Source organism: Clarias gariepinus, chromosome 24, assembly GCF_024256425.1.
Source record: "Clarias gariepinus isolate MV-2021 ecotype Netherlands chromosome 24, CGAR_prim_01v2, whole genome shotgun sequence".
Lineage (NCBI taxonomy): Eukaryota > Metazoa > Chordata > Actinopteri > Siluriformes > Clariidae > Clarias > Clarias gariepinus.
In genome coordinates, this window is record NC_071123.1 from 16,491,233 (window position 1) to 16,505,759 (window position 14,527).

General features: G+C 41.7%; 1 protein-coding gene across 2 annotated transcripts; it reads right to left on the reverse strand.

Annotated features, from left to right (window-relative positions):
* Positions 1-340: 340 nt before the first annotated feature.
* Positions 341-14,160, reverse strand: dtx2 (deltex 2, E3 ubiquitin ligase). 2 transcript variants are annotated; one of them, XM_053485723.1, is made up of 9 exons: positions 13,427-14,160; positions 11,231-11,774; positions 8,403-8,461; positions 7,493-7,615; positions 6,453-6,517; positions 6,129-6,290; positions 4,474-4,635; positions 4,079-4,168; positions 341-1,432 (listed from the first exon to the last, which is right to left on the reverse strand). In XM_053485723.1, the coding sequence occupies exons 1-9, from the start codon at positions 13,728-13,730 to the stop codon at positions 1,181-1,183; spliced, it is 1,761 nt and encodes a 586-aa protein (XP_053341698.1). In that variant the 5' UTR covers positions 13,731-14,160; the 3' UTR covers positions 341-1,180. The 2 variants fall into 2 exon arrangements, with proteins under 2 accessions (XP_053341698.1, XP_053341699.1); XM_053485724.1 differs by lacking the exon at positions 7,493-7,615 and having other exon boundaries at positions 13,427-14,159.
* Between the last annotated feature and the right edge of the window lie 367 nt (positions 14,161-14,527).

Sequence of the window (14,527 nt, forward strand, 5' to 3'; positions counted from 1 at the left end):
TGGCAAGTAATGGAACTTGCACGGCATTGTGGGAATTCTGCATTTGCAATCATTTGCAATCATTTCCCTATAAGTAACCTGGAAATAGTTTCTCTGAATGAGGAGGGGTTTTTTTTTCCCCGCCTAAACTTCTCTTCATTCCAAAGTCGAAGTTTGTGGCGGAAAGAAGTGGAAAGGCAAAATATGGGCGCAAGTATGTGCAAAGGGTGAAATGGTGTCTCGGGTCATAATTATTATTATAAACATAAATGATACGTACAAAACATTTCCCTTGTGCTTTTAAATACCTGTAGTCACAGGAGCGAGAAAGCATTTTGAAAAAGCATGAATTAAAATAGTCGCAATTTGTAACACTTTAATTTTGTAATACAATTAGTACAATACTAGTAAAAACTATTTGCATTGATTTGCAATAATTACATGTTACATTTGTTAATACGACTCCAAGCAATGCCGCTGATTTATTTTGAAAACATCCTTGCCCGGGTGGTTAATACGAAGACATCCGTTATAGAGAGGTCTGGAAGAGGGGCTGGAATGTAAGTATGAAATGTAGTATTGGAACGTAAAGCCATGCTGAGAAACGAAGCTTTATTGGTTTTCTACACGTGGCTTTAGGAATCCCTTTATGATTCACAGCACCGCGGAAGCTAAAAGTGCTACGGAGAAATTGCATGTTCGAACCCAATTCATAGCTGCCTCTCTCTCGAACGGTGTGACAAAAGCGACGCGGCTGTTCAGAAATCGGAATACCGGAGCGCCACAATCGGAAAACATCACCGCCTCAGCTTATATGTACATTCATCGAGACTTCATACTGTAAACAGGCTTTCCTTTCTTTTCTCATCCTTAGATAATGTACCGAGTAAGATCTGAGCGCCTGACCGATGGAGAAAGATATAATAATAACAGAAGCCTGTTTTGTATGTTGTACGTCTGACTTTTTTTTTTTAAATCTAGATGAGAATCAATTCTAGCGGATGTCCTCGAAAAGATGCGATTACAGGCTTGTTTTTTTCCCCCCCTAGTGACGGCATTTTATGTTACAAGCCGTTTAACCCAAGCATTTCTAGAGGCTCGAAATCTTACTACGGTCGTACACAGTGTCTCTGTATCATCAAGCAGGATTAGCGATTGTGTCCGTTTCTTTTTTTTCCCCTCCCCTGTAACGTTCCGCGAGCTACTCGGGCTCACGTGGCCGAGGAGTGTCTCTTTTTAGGCAGTCATCGGTTACGCCCTGCGCTGCCAGCTCTGCCAGGACGTTGTCCAGGTAGTTGGGGTCCGGGTAGCCGTGGCCGGATACGTTTGACATCATTTCGGTCTTGTGGTGGATCTCGTTCCACACGACCGTGTCGGGCTCGCCTGTCGTGTTGGACGTGCCGACAGTGAAGATCAGCCGCCGCGTCCACGCCACCTTCAGCAGCTCCAGCACCTGCGCAGGAATAGTGAAGTTAGAAACTTTTTTTCTGGTTTTACTAAAACATTTAAAATAATCCAGTTCTCAACCATGTATAATCTGAATGAAAAATTAAACCACGTTTATACTAGATACATGGTTTTGGATCATGCGGCATGATAAGTGTGATCTGTGTATTAAACATTCTGTCCTCATACGAATGTCAACCCTCGAATATAGGAATCTCTATCGCTGCATTTCCATATCTTGAGTGTCTCGTCACCGCACTCATCGGCTTTAAGCTGGTCTAAATACTGGCTGTTTCCCCAGACGCAATAAACTATTTCCTCTTGTTGAACCCTGGCTCGTCGTCTGCTAATTTTTCATCACCTAACCCTCTGGTCAGTTTCCAGCGCCGGCGGTTCATGTTAATAAATAAGTGAACACTTCCTTACTCCTTAAAGGCTGCATGTACTATAATCTAGACCCCTGCAATCAAGGCCCATTCATATCTAATTTGCTGAAGAAGAAATATCAGCCAATGCACTCCATAGGAACAAGATGATATGTACTTACTTAAAGCCTACTTTAAACTGCAATATTAAGATATGTTAACGTTCACATGATATTAACGCACCATGCTATTTGCAGTCTCCTTCAGTAAACAGCAAATTGGTTCTATTACTGAAAGGACATTATTTTTTTCCCTCTTTTTTCATGACCTTAAATCAGACCTTTGTCATTCACGCACTTTTTTTGGTCTTAGAAGAGCTCTTATGTCGTTCTTTCAGTTCCTACACATAGAGGACGACAGGCTGCTGAAATATAATTGCAAACACATTTTTAGAAACCTGTCCAGGATAATGATGCCATCGAGTAGCAGGACAGTTTCCTCTCGCGCTACTGCTCCTGTACCCCTTTATCCTGCTACCGTGAAAGTGGTGTGTATATACAGGGTGTCCCAAAAGATCTGACATCATTTAAAAGTCTAACAACATCGCCAATTCCTGCTCAAACGATCTCAAATTTTAACAAGATGTGTAAAAACTAAGTTTAATGTTTTACTTTTTCCCCCCCCTTTAGTGATAATGACAATATGCTGTTAAAATATCTACAACGTTCACCTGACTTGACACCTTGTGATTTTTTTTCTATGTTGCAATGTGGAAGGACTGGTCTTTATCCCTCCTCTTCCTACAGGCCTAGAGCAACTCAAGCAGAGAATCATTGAGGTGCTGTAGGATGTTACACGAGATACGGTACAGCGTGTTTGACAGGAGCTTCACGTGGGTCGTGTCACAGGCGCAGCGCATATTGAACATTCCTGAAGCTTTGTGAAATCAGTTATAAAATCTATATCCGTTTGATTTTTGATAAATAAATCTTTAATATTACAACATGAAGCCTATTTAATTTCGTTTGCCTAGGACACAAAGTGACTAAGATATTCATATTTTAAATAAATATTTGTGATTGAGAGCTTTTTTTAAAAATAAATAAATACATAGTAAAAAAAATAAATAAAATTTGACGGGATCCGTTTGACAACACACCATTGATCATTGCCTGATTTTAAAATATAAAAAAAAGTCTCCCCTGCTGAGTTTTAGTGCTCGTCTTTTACTGGTATAACCAACATCTGTGCACGCGTGTACTGTTTACTAAACCACTGTGATCATGTGTTTACAGCGTACATGTAAAGCAAAAGCAAGTCTCATTAGAGAGGTTAAAAATCCATTTTCTCTCTCTCTATCAGCCTGCTCTTTCTGTCTGTGTGCGCGCGCGTCATTAGACACTGTGCCCCTCCCTCCCTCCCTCCCATCCACCTACACACCCACCCAACACACACACCCACCCACACCCACCCCTCCTACTTTCGCCTTCACAGACACACACACACACTCTTTCTCTCGCGCACAAACAAACACTTATCTGTCTGAATTTTTTTTTACTTTTTTTTAAATGGTAAAGTGCAGGTTAATTTGTTTTATTTTTACTTTTTATTTGTATTAATTATTTTTATGTATTTATTTTTTTGGGCTGTGGAATGAATAATTAGAGTTTCCATTATTTCATATGGTGAAATTCGATTTGGGTTTACGAGTGTTTAAAAATTCGAGCCCGCTTTCAGAACGAATTGTGCTCGTAAACCAAGGTTCCACTGTATTATTATTATTATTATAAAGTCACAGAACAACCTAAAACTATTAAAAATGATGATCTTAAGAATTTCTTTTTTAGTTTTCATGTTTGTATAGTTGTTTAAAATAAAACAAGATTAATGTATCATATTGCCTAGGTTGTACTGAAAAAAGTGTGTTACTCTATACTGCACAATCTTGATCTCTATATATTTATTTATTAAAACATTCATTTAAGAAATGGCTGAAAATGCTCTGGTTTTTAACTTTCACATGCATTGATGAGCAGTGCCATCATTGTACAGCAAAAAGTCTAAATTTGACTTTGTCTTCCTCTTCACGTACAGGAAGACTGAGGGGAGGGTTAGTGGGTTGACTCTCAGAAATGTGAAACTCAAACATTGTGTTAAAGATCCTATATGTATTTGCTGTCTGTTCTAAGCAGTAGAGCGCGTTTGTGTTGTCGGGCAACGCCGACACTGGTTCCTCTGGATACCACACCTGTGGGAAACACTGCAGTGTAATTAAAACTCCTGGATACCTTTCTGCCCTTGTCGTTGTCAGGCAGGAAGCAGAAGCGTGGAAAACCCCGACAGGTGTAGGGCTGGCCGGGATTCGGGTGCTCGGTTCCCTGAGGACAGAAACACAAATCCCTCGGTGTAAATTAAAGCGTCTGGATCGTCTGAAGGTATCATTTGGAAAAAGCACATGAGTCAGGTTTGGGTGACGGACGACTGCTTTGATCAGTCGACACCCACGCAAATGAAACGACAAAATGAGAGGGATCTAATAATAATGATGATAACATTCTCAACGGATAAATGTCATGTACTTCTTTGAAGTCGAATAATATAATTTTAGATCTGAGGACCAAATTAACTAAGGTGTATAAATATATATATATATGTGTGTGTGTGTGTGTATATGTAAATGGACCTGTATTCCAGGAGGGATGTTGTAGATTATCTGTATAGTGCTGCAGTCCGGGTGGCCAGGGAGCGACTGAGGGATGATATATATTTCCATCTTGCCCTTTGGTTGGGTGCCGGTCTTTTCACCGTAGATTGTCTTGCAGGAGGGACATTGTAAACTGCCATCCTTTTACACAACAGAAACAGCAACGTCAGAAAGTTTAAACGTACGCCAATACAGCAGCAAAAAAATAATAATTAGGGATGCACCGAAATGAAAATTCTGGGCCGAAAACGAAACCGAAATTTTTGGATGCACTTGGCCGAAAACCGATACCGAAACCGAAAATGCCTTCATTAAAAAACATGTTTAAAATATTTTCTTTTTGTTTGTATTAAAAAAATGTTGCATATTGCAACTTTGCTGTCCTCATCTGAAACTTTAAAGTGCTTCCAAACCGCCGACATACTCCGTGTTTGATGCGTAATGACAGCGCGAACGAGACGGGAGGATGGGAGAGGCGTGGCGACAATTTCGGCTTTTATTTTCGGCGCTTTCTTACATTTCGGCCGAAACCGATAATGCTATTTCGGCCGAAAATTTTCGGCGGCCGAAATTTCGGTGCATCCCTAATAATAATAATCATTTAAAATATTACAAATGTCTAATATTCACACTGTCGTTTTAATGCATCATCAAACATCCCATTAAAAAAAGAAAAAAAAAATATATCAGAGGTATGTATGAATTGCAATATTAGAAGACTCAAAAGAAAAGTTTAAATGAACACTCGGCGAGTATCATTAAATTTCATAGAGTACGCCACGTCATGTAGGGCGGCCTGGAGCTGTGACATGAATGCAGTTCTGTGGTTTATCAAAGCGCCGAGAGTGAAAAATGAAAGAGATCGAGGGAGATGGCTGAGCAGCATTCTTTTAATTTCTGCATCCTTTGTGGTTTATTGTGATGCAGCACATAACCACGATTACAATCGTCATCAATAAAATTCTATGCAAATTCTGTGCACTTTTATTTTGATCAGGACTCGTTCTTTAAGTCAATAAATGAAGAAGCAGGGGTGAAGTTATCGGCAGCTGTGTGCACGCAAAACTGGCTGAATAGGATTATCGAACCTTTTGCACTACTCAGACGTTTAACCTGCGCCATAAGTAAATCAAAGTGTCGAGATGAATTTAGAATATATGATATATGGAATTTTCCAAAAAATGCTTTTGAAAACATTTCTGCATAAAATAAACTTCTATAAAAAGCAATAAAGAGTAATAAAATAAACAGTCAATATTTGGAGTGAAAACTCATTGTTTAAATCAGGAGTTTTACAAGAAAACAGCTGTTAGGTTTTACTGAGCTTGCTGGAGAATATGAGATCTTCTGGTAACTTTCTCACAAATTTCTGTCTTGTACTATATATTTTTTTCTTTACAGCAATGCATATATTCTCCTGTAATGTTATATATCAATTTTTAAGTTATAGCACATATAACTATAAATAGCACTGCATAAGAGCACTGTTGAGCTCCAGCTAAACAGGAAATAATTGTGCTAAAACCCACGTAAGGGCTGTTATTATTTCAGGAGTTCATTTGAGACTATCGTGGCATTAAGGAAATCTTAAAACACACACAGCTCAGTGATGTCCTGGGTTGAAAGTGTCCTACCTTGTTCCCGTTGTTGTACATGGCCAGCATGCAGAGCATATGTAAAGTGTGTCCACACTTGGTGAACTTGCCCACTGTGCTGGGCTGCAGGGCCTGGCTGCCCCCTTCAGGGCTGTCGTAGCCGGAGGGGCAGGACAGACGCTCCATGCAAATCATGCAGTCCTGAAACGACATCATCACAGGTCTCACTTTTTCCTCCAGGGGAAACAAATACAATCATTCAATTACAAATGTCAAGGAATGTCCAAGTTATAGAATTGTAACTGCACGTCCTGGGGCAACAGTTGGGAGGTGTTAATGAAGACATCATGACTGATTTCGTACCTCGTCAGGGATCGCTCGCACTTCCTCCATGTATTTCTTGATGACCTCTTCGGGTTTCGGGGTGGCTGAGGACACACAACGGAAGCATTTTATACACATCCAAAAGGTAAGCATTCCTTCAATTGGCTGGAAAAAGTAATTCACAGCTACAAAAAATAAAAATAAATAATAAAATGATTCCGATAGTTCGCAAAAAGTTTTTAACGTCAAAAAAAATAAAATAAATAAAAAGTGCTGAGCTGAGACGGGTAAGCGGTTTAGCAAAAAAGATGTACTCTGGGAAAGTGCTTCGCTTTCACTTGCACCACTTCCTGCATGCGCACAAGCGGCTCCAAAGGAGATACGATTACTAAAGGCTAATCATCTGATACCGCTTTCCCAGAGTGATAGTCAAGCTGTAGTGAAGAATTGAAATTGAATCGCGGTGAAGCAGCGTTCGAGTTTAGGTCCCCCCTCACCACCACTCCTGGGGTCTTACTGCACCGAGTTCTGTGCACAAGTCGAGCGAAGTGACGGTGACGCTGAAAGTTAGCGGATATTAAAAAGGAAGTGGGTTAGGCTTGCTTGTGAGTGTCAGTTTCGGCTGAATCTCGTCAGATCTCCCCGCCTGAATAGTTTTTAAAGGGAAAGCGTCCGAGGGTGCGCGCAGCATGGTGTTGACCCGCAACGTGTTATGACCACTGCTTAAGATGTGTTTTTAAATTCTCACAGGTTAAAGGACGTGCAAGTAATGGATGAAGACAAAAACAGGCAAATGAGGCGAGCGTGGCAAAAGGCGGCGTGACGTGTGCATGCGCGACGTATCACGGCCGCTATTCGTGCAGACCAGCAGAGAGTTACAGAGCTTAACATCACATACACATACTGGAGGTTTCTTTAAATAAATTCATAAAAATATACAAGGTGTTGTTTAGAGCAAGCAGCAGAATCATGTGAGGAAGAAGAAGAAAAAGAAAAAGAATAAGACACAGGGGTGTGGGCGGTAGGGGCAAGTTCTGGGGTGTCGGGTTAGGTGTTTATGTTTGGCGCGGCTTAGCTACCTGTCCTGTGCTGCCTCTTTGCCCTCTTAACGGAGCTGGCCTGGGCTTGGTTGGGCCTGCCGGAGGGGCCGGTCATGAAGCGAACTCCCAGTCCTGCTGCTGACATCAAAATGGAAGCCATGCCTGGACAGCCGGCCCCGAGAGCCAGGTGGAAAACATGCGAGGGAGGGAGGAAGGGAGGGTAAGGGAGGGAGGGAGGGTAAGGTAAGGAGGGGGGGAGGAGAGGAAAAGTGATGAGCCAAAAAAGTGGAGCAGGCCAACCACAAGTGAGGGGGTGGTTGCATGCTGTGATGAGGGCGTGAGTTCGGAGCATCCCTTGACGGTAAGGAAACCTGACAGTGAGTGTCATCCACCTGACTGCGCTTTAGCGAGCTGTACCGCCAGATCCTCAGCCCATCTGGCTTGCTGCGGAGGGCGGCGAGAGCCTCGTTATCCTAGTTCTGTCTCTCGCAAAGCCTTCTTTCTTGTTGATTAACTGCAGATCCCCACCCCGATTCCCACAAGATCCTGTCAAGTCCAATCTTAAGACTATAATATCTTGGATGCTGGTGGTAAAAAAAAAAATTAAAATCTGACGGAAACCTGCAAACACACAGCATAACGACTTGGACGGGAGAATGAGGACTAAGATGAGGACTAAGAATGTATCCGGAGCATACAGATCAAATGTATCACAATGAAGATCGGGGCTTATAAGTTGGGAAACATTTAACATCCAGGTCACGCTAATCTGCTTGGCCGGGGGAAGCGACACTGACTGACTGACTGACACTCACAAGAAAGGTGATTCCTTTATTGGTCAAAATGTACATTTAGTGTAGAGAAACTAAAGACAAAGACACATGGGAGAAAAAAAAAAAGCTGTTGATACATGTTTGACTGTGTGTGTGTGTGTGTGTGTGTACAGTACCTGCCAAGGCTGCACTCACGCTGCTGGAACCGTTCAGCTGTAAAGGGATAGATGGGATGCTGTAAAAGAGAAAAATAATCATCAGCAATTACTGACGATTCCTGCATAAGATTTACATCACAAAGTCTTTTTTTTTTTTAATTAACCGCAAGTCCAAATCGTGACATTTAAAGGCTGAAATAACCCTTATCTAAACAACAGGCTGTTCCTGGTTGTCATCTCTCCAACTGCTTGATGGAATGCAAACGACTGCAGCGTAAATCTGAGGGTTTCCCCCAAACAATCTCTTACGAACCGCCACGCTTCTTGAGACACGGCCTCGGGTTTTTAAGGCTATGTAGAGCTGATATACAAACGCATGAGTCATGAACCGGGGGGCTTTGGATTCGCTTAAAGAGAACTAGATAGAGGTGTTAAGACTGAATACAAGAGATTTCCTGTTATACCCCCTTCATGTCACGCCATGTTAGTTAATTTCATTTTCATTTCATCGGTGACTGAGGATGCACTGATGCACTTGACCGTGTAATTTCCCTAATGACTCTCTCTCTCTCACACACAAACACACACTCTCTCGCTCAGAGTTAAGATGACTCATCGTTCCCATCAGGATGTAATAAGCTGTAATAAACCCTGGGCATTACTTTGTAAACACATGCTCTTTAATCTCTCTTTTCTCTCTTTCAATTATCGCAAAAGGTGTGGATAAGCTGAAAATGTGCAAGGTAACACAATTTCTAATGATCAGTAAGTATTCATCAATAATAGATCAATAGTCTCCAGCTGTAATCTATATTAGTGCTGGATGTTCCATATTTAAACAAGCCAGTCACGAACGCTGCTTGGTGAGTTGGTCTAGTTTGTGCATATTACTAAAGGCGCAGATGTCACGAGACCGGATAAACAGGGTAACAGCGTGGTTTGCATGTGCTTACAGTGTTATTTCTCCTCTTCGGTACTTAGAGCACAGCAGCGTAACATGCAAAAGCGGTGTAAATGTCATAAAAACTAGCTTTGTCATCATTTGCAACATTTCACACACTATATAGTACCAGTCAACGTTTGGATGCCTCTTCTAACTCTTTCCTGATTTTGTTTTTTTTTTTTAGCTCTTTCTACATTGAAACTCAATACTGAACAGGCAATAATCTCCTTTAAACAGTTGATATTGAGATGTATCTGCTACTTATGCTCTCTAAAGCCTTCATAATGGCTCTAATCTTGAGGTACCGTTTGGTGATTTCTCTAAATGAACTTCTCCTCTGCAGCAAAGGTAAGTTTAGGCCTTGCTTTTCTGGGATTTCTTATACGAGAGCCAGTTTTCATCATGGTGCTTGATTGGTTTCGAAAAATACATTTGGCAATACTGCTCTTTCAAGAACTATTCCAGAACATCTGGGCCCATATTCACAAAGCTTCTTAGAATTCTCTCAGAGAGCTCTTATGTTAGCTTAAAAAAGTCCTAGCTGGAAGTCCTAGACTAAAAGTGATTTAGGAAACTTCTCAGAGCAACTCTGAGAAAAGAAAAGTACAAAAACCTTTATCTTAGTGAGGAGGAGGTGTGGTTGACCCCGTTCTTAGGGATGATGCAGCGATTCAAAGACTGTGATTGGTTGATAAATCTGTAAAGGTCTTAAAATGTGCTGTTTGTAAAAACAGAATATATGAAAATAGAAGACATTGAAATCATAATGTTTGTATATAAAGAAATTGTATAATCATGAATGACAGCTACTTTATGCAAAGTTTCTGTTATAGGCTCAATATCTTAAAGTTAATTAAAACAGCCAAATGTTCAAAATGTGTCTACTTTTAAAGCAACTAATTTCCACAAAGTAGTTACTATATTTACGTTCTTACATTTTTTTTTCCCAAACTGATTTTAATACTTGTGATCCATTTCAGATTGATGGAAGCAAAATGTCTCAGATTTTACCAATTTACATGATTGTAGGACAGTCTTTTTTAAATGCACTTTTAGATGGTTTGAGGCCAACAATCCAAGAGAGATGGAGGGAAGTAAAAACAAGAAAACCAGATTGGACAGAAGAGCAGTGTTTACTTTTATGTTCAGTGTTTGTAGAACATTTCTTCTTCTCACCATTTTGTCCTCTGCTAAAGAAACTCTTAAGCCTCTTAAAAGTCCTCCTCTCTACTCTTAACAATTTTTACCTTAGGAGCTGGTTTTAGGGTTAAGATGTTTTGTGAATCATTTTTATCTTTACTAAGATTTTGTCCTAAATTTAAGGGGGAAAATTCCAAGAAAATGTCATAATTCTAAGACTTTTCTTAGAATTCCATCACTAGGAGCAAGTTTTAAACTTAAGAAGCTTTGTAAATACAGCCCCTGACCTTCATGTCTTAAAATAACAACTGACTATTGTTGTTACTTAACTAGCGAATGCCATACGTGTCATTTCATAGTTTTGAAATCTCTAGTATTGTTCTAGAATCTAAAAAAACTTTGTCCAAAGCATTGACTGGTACTGTATACTAATCTGTTTAGTGCTTTAAAAATGTATAAATAACTTAAATTCAGCACAGACTCAACAGGCAACAGTGAGATGACGATTAAGGAAAGAGTTGATGGGAGCTTTAGAGGAAAAAAATGTGTCACTACTTGGTGTCAGATGAATGGGAAGTCAAGTCAAATCCAACTGATCTGACACCTTCTTCTTCCAGAAAAGTGTCTTCTTTAAATACATCAAAGCGGAGAACACGAAAGAAAGAAAAACTACTGGTAGGTGCATCAACTCTATCAGCTAGGTCGTGTTAATAATTCGCAGCATTCAAGGTTGACAAATCTGGAAATTCTCCCTCAATCTCACCTCAAGCCATTGGGAGTAGCTGGAAAGGACTGCACTGGCCCTGGAGGCTGAGCCATAGATGTAGCTGCTGGGCTCCAGGGTCCTCCCCAAGCCATGTTCCCTACAGAGAGCGGCCTTCTGGGATACGGCGAGTATCCTGAGGATGGCCCGGCTGCGGCTGAGAAAGAGTGGCGCGAGCGGCCAGGCATGGGTCCGTGGCTCAAACACTGCTGGCACGTGCACGCCGGGCCCGAGTGAATGACCGAGCCCGTGCCCGAGGCCGCTGCAGGCGGGTACGGGGTGCCTTTCTGCCTGCGCACACGCCGCCGATAGCCAGAGGTCTTGTTGATCTGTTCGAACGTTGTAAAGTCCACCACGTAGTTATTGCCATGCGGTCCCAAGTCAGCCTTGGCCTGGCGTGATAGGTAACTGTGCTCTAGGATGCCAGAGGTGTGCATTTCATATGCCGTCCAGCTGCCTTCATCATTGGCCCATTCCCAGAGCACTCCGTTGCCGAGGACGGGTGACTGAGGGAACAGGCTGCGTCGCACCGAGCGGATCTTACCTGCCCGAGAAAGAAACACCAAAGCTTAGTACAGACAGACCGGGCACAAGGGTGGAGAAAAACCACCAAAAAATTTGGCCTAAGTATGTTATTGAAGTAAATGACACGTGACCCTGTATACAGATTAAGGGGTGTAGGCGATGAGCTAGTGAGGTGTTTAAAAAACAAATCTAATTTAACATGATGGTGGTAGAACCTTACAGCTCCATGGTTACCGGTTGGAGGAAGTGGAATTTACTTTATAATTAATGCAAAAAGTGTGAATTGGCCAATCTATAAATGAATAAGGGGGACTGGGGTTCAACAGATATATTGGCACCCCTAGTATTGATAAGTGTTATAATGAAAGTCATATTCATGAATATACAAGCCCTTTAGTCAGCAACACAATTATGTTTTCTTTTGCTTAAAAAGAAAAAAAAACATGCAAAAACGTCTAAAATTACCTCGTGATTTGCTTAAGTTCTATTTTTAAGTCAGACTTCATAGAGTTACTCTAACCCATGTCCTTCCTGTCTGAACCCAAGGCACATTTCCTGCTACTATTTCCTCCCTCGTCCATCCTGTGCAGTCAGCGGGGAGCGCAGGTGTCACGAGGCTTTCGAAAAACAAGGTCACTGTCGTGGCTGAAACGCTAAAGACCTATCACGCTGCTGGGCTGCGTTGGCCACGTTTGACGCAATGGAAAAGGCCAACCAACTGTCAGAGACTTTACAAAGTCAGCAAAGACTAACAGTTGGCCTTTAACTGTGTTAGCTCAGGTGGAGTGTGTTATTACAGTCACTCCCTTTCTACTGAAGATCAGACATCACAAACAGGCTTTATTGTGGAAATACCCAGCGCTGTCATGTGGCACACTGACGCATCCACGTCTCCGACTAAAAAATAACATTTCACTTTCACATTGATCTCTACCTTTTACCAACAAAAAAATCTAATATTTTTTTTAAACTTCAGTAAATTTCCCAAGCAAACAAGATCGATTTCAGATCGGTGACTCAAACTATGCAACGTGAGGAATTTATTGGTTCTTACTTTCAATTTTGAACGGACAGGACAATAATGATAAGCTGTTTGAATAAGGTGGCTTAGTAGTTAGCACTGTTACCTCGCACCTACAGGTTCCGGGTTCGATTCCCACCTCTCAAGTTTGCATGTTCTACCCGTGCGTGGTGGGTTTCCTCCAGGTAGTCCGGTCTCCTCCCACAACCCAAAGACATGCAGATTTGACTAATTGTCGAAATCTAATAACACCAGTGTGTGAATGTGTATTTGTGTGTGTGTGTGTGTGTGTGTGTGTGTGTGTGTGTGCCCTGCGGAGGATTGGCACCCCGTCCAGGGTGTACCCCGCGTCCCTCCCTTCCGTGACCCTACATACAGAATAAAGCCATTTTATAGAGACGATGAGTGAGTGAGATGTTTAAATAAGTCTAATATGTTACTTGTCTGATTGTAACATGGTGGTGGTAGCACCTCACACCTTCATGGTTCCTGGCTGAGTGGAAATTAACTTTATAATTAGTGATTCCAAAAAGTGTAAATCAATTTTACTAAAATGAGATGGGGGTTTCAACATATATGTAATGGCACCCTTATTAGTGATAAGCGTTATAATGACGTTATAATGTCCCCAGAGAGACAGAGATGCTCACCGGTGTCCTGTCGGAACTGTTTGAGGCTCGGGATGTCGATGATGTAGGCGGCCAGGCTGGGGTCGCTCTGCCCCAGGGAGACGGTGGTGACAGGTTGGCCTGCGCTGCGATGGTGCTGGAGACACTGCTCTATAAAGCAGCTCACTTGGCCGCTGTAGGGCCGCCACGATCCCGAGTCGTCCTGCCATTCCCACACCACCGCCATGCCCTGCGCCTGTCCCCCAGCTCCGGCCGAGGACACGGACAGAGACGCGGCGCTCCGTGAGCCGCTCACGCCTGAAGAGAAACCGGAAGCGGTGGCCATTCCTCAACCCAGTCTCTTGTGGAAGACAAACTAGCTGATCTTTTTATTTATTTTATTTACTTATTTATCTTCTCTTAAAGCGAGCTTGCTAACCGGGTTCATCTGACGTGTCTCCAACCTGATTAACCCGGCTGTCTATTAACCAGGGTTTTAGTTTGGCAAACAGTCAGCGCGCATCGTTTACAGCTAGGCTAACCCTGCTAATGCTAGCGTTAGCCAGCTAGCGCCTCTTTCCCTCAGTTACTAACCGACACTCTAGCAGTAGAGCTTCACAGCGCCTTTAATCAGGTCACAGTGAGATAAACTTCTGACCAAACCATTTTTCCAGACGTATATCATCCGAAGGTGTTGAAAAAACTCCTCCTGCGTGTGTGTGTGTGTGTGTGTGTGTGTATGTGTGCGCTGTGGTCGCTAAGCGGAGCCCAAAACAAAAGCGGGAAGCCAGCGACTCTGTGTGTGTGTGTGTGTGTGCTCCCTCTCTGAACAATAAACAAGCCCCCTGAGTAAAGACACCAAACTCAAGCATATACACCAATAAAATGAACAATAATATTACTAATAATAACAACAACAACAACAATTATGTATAGTAATAATAAAAGTATTATTCTTCTATTTAGTAGTGTTATTCTTATTAATGATACTGATATTATTAATAGTATTACTAGTATTGTTGTTTTTTGTCTTCTACTTATTTTAGTAGAAGTAGTAGTTATAATAATATGGTTAATTTTGTATTACTATTAGTGTTATTACTTGTAGCATTTTTTTTCTTTATTTGTTTAGGGCCCAAGCAC

What these genes read in the sequence shown, in the direction of transcription:
- dtx2 (XM_053485723.1), bottom strand. Translation starts at nt 13,730, where the DNA reads ATGGCCACCGCTTCCGGTTTCTCTTCAGGCGTGAGCGGCTCACGGAGC. An exon ending in ACAGTTCCGACAGGACACCG is followed by an intron (nt 11,775 to 13,426) that starts GTGAGCATCTCT and finishes TTTCTCGGGCAG; the next exon opens with GTAAGATCCGCTCGGTGCGA. An exon ending in TGTACAACAACGGGAACAAG is followed by an intron (nt 4,636 to 6,128) that starts GTAGGACACTTT and finishes GTTGTGTAAAAG; the next exon opens with GATGGCAGTTTACAATGTCC.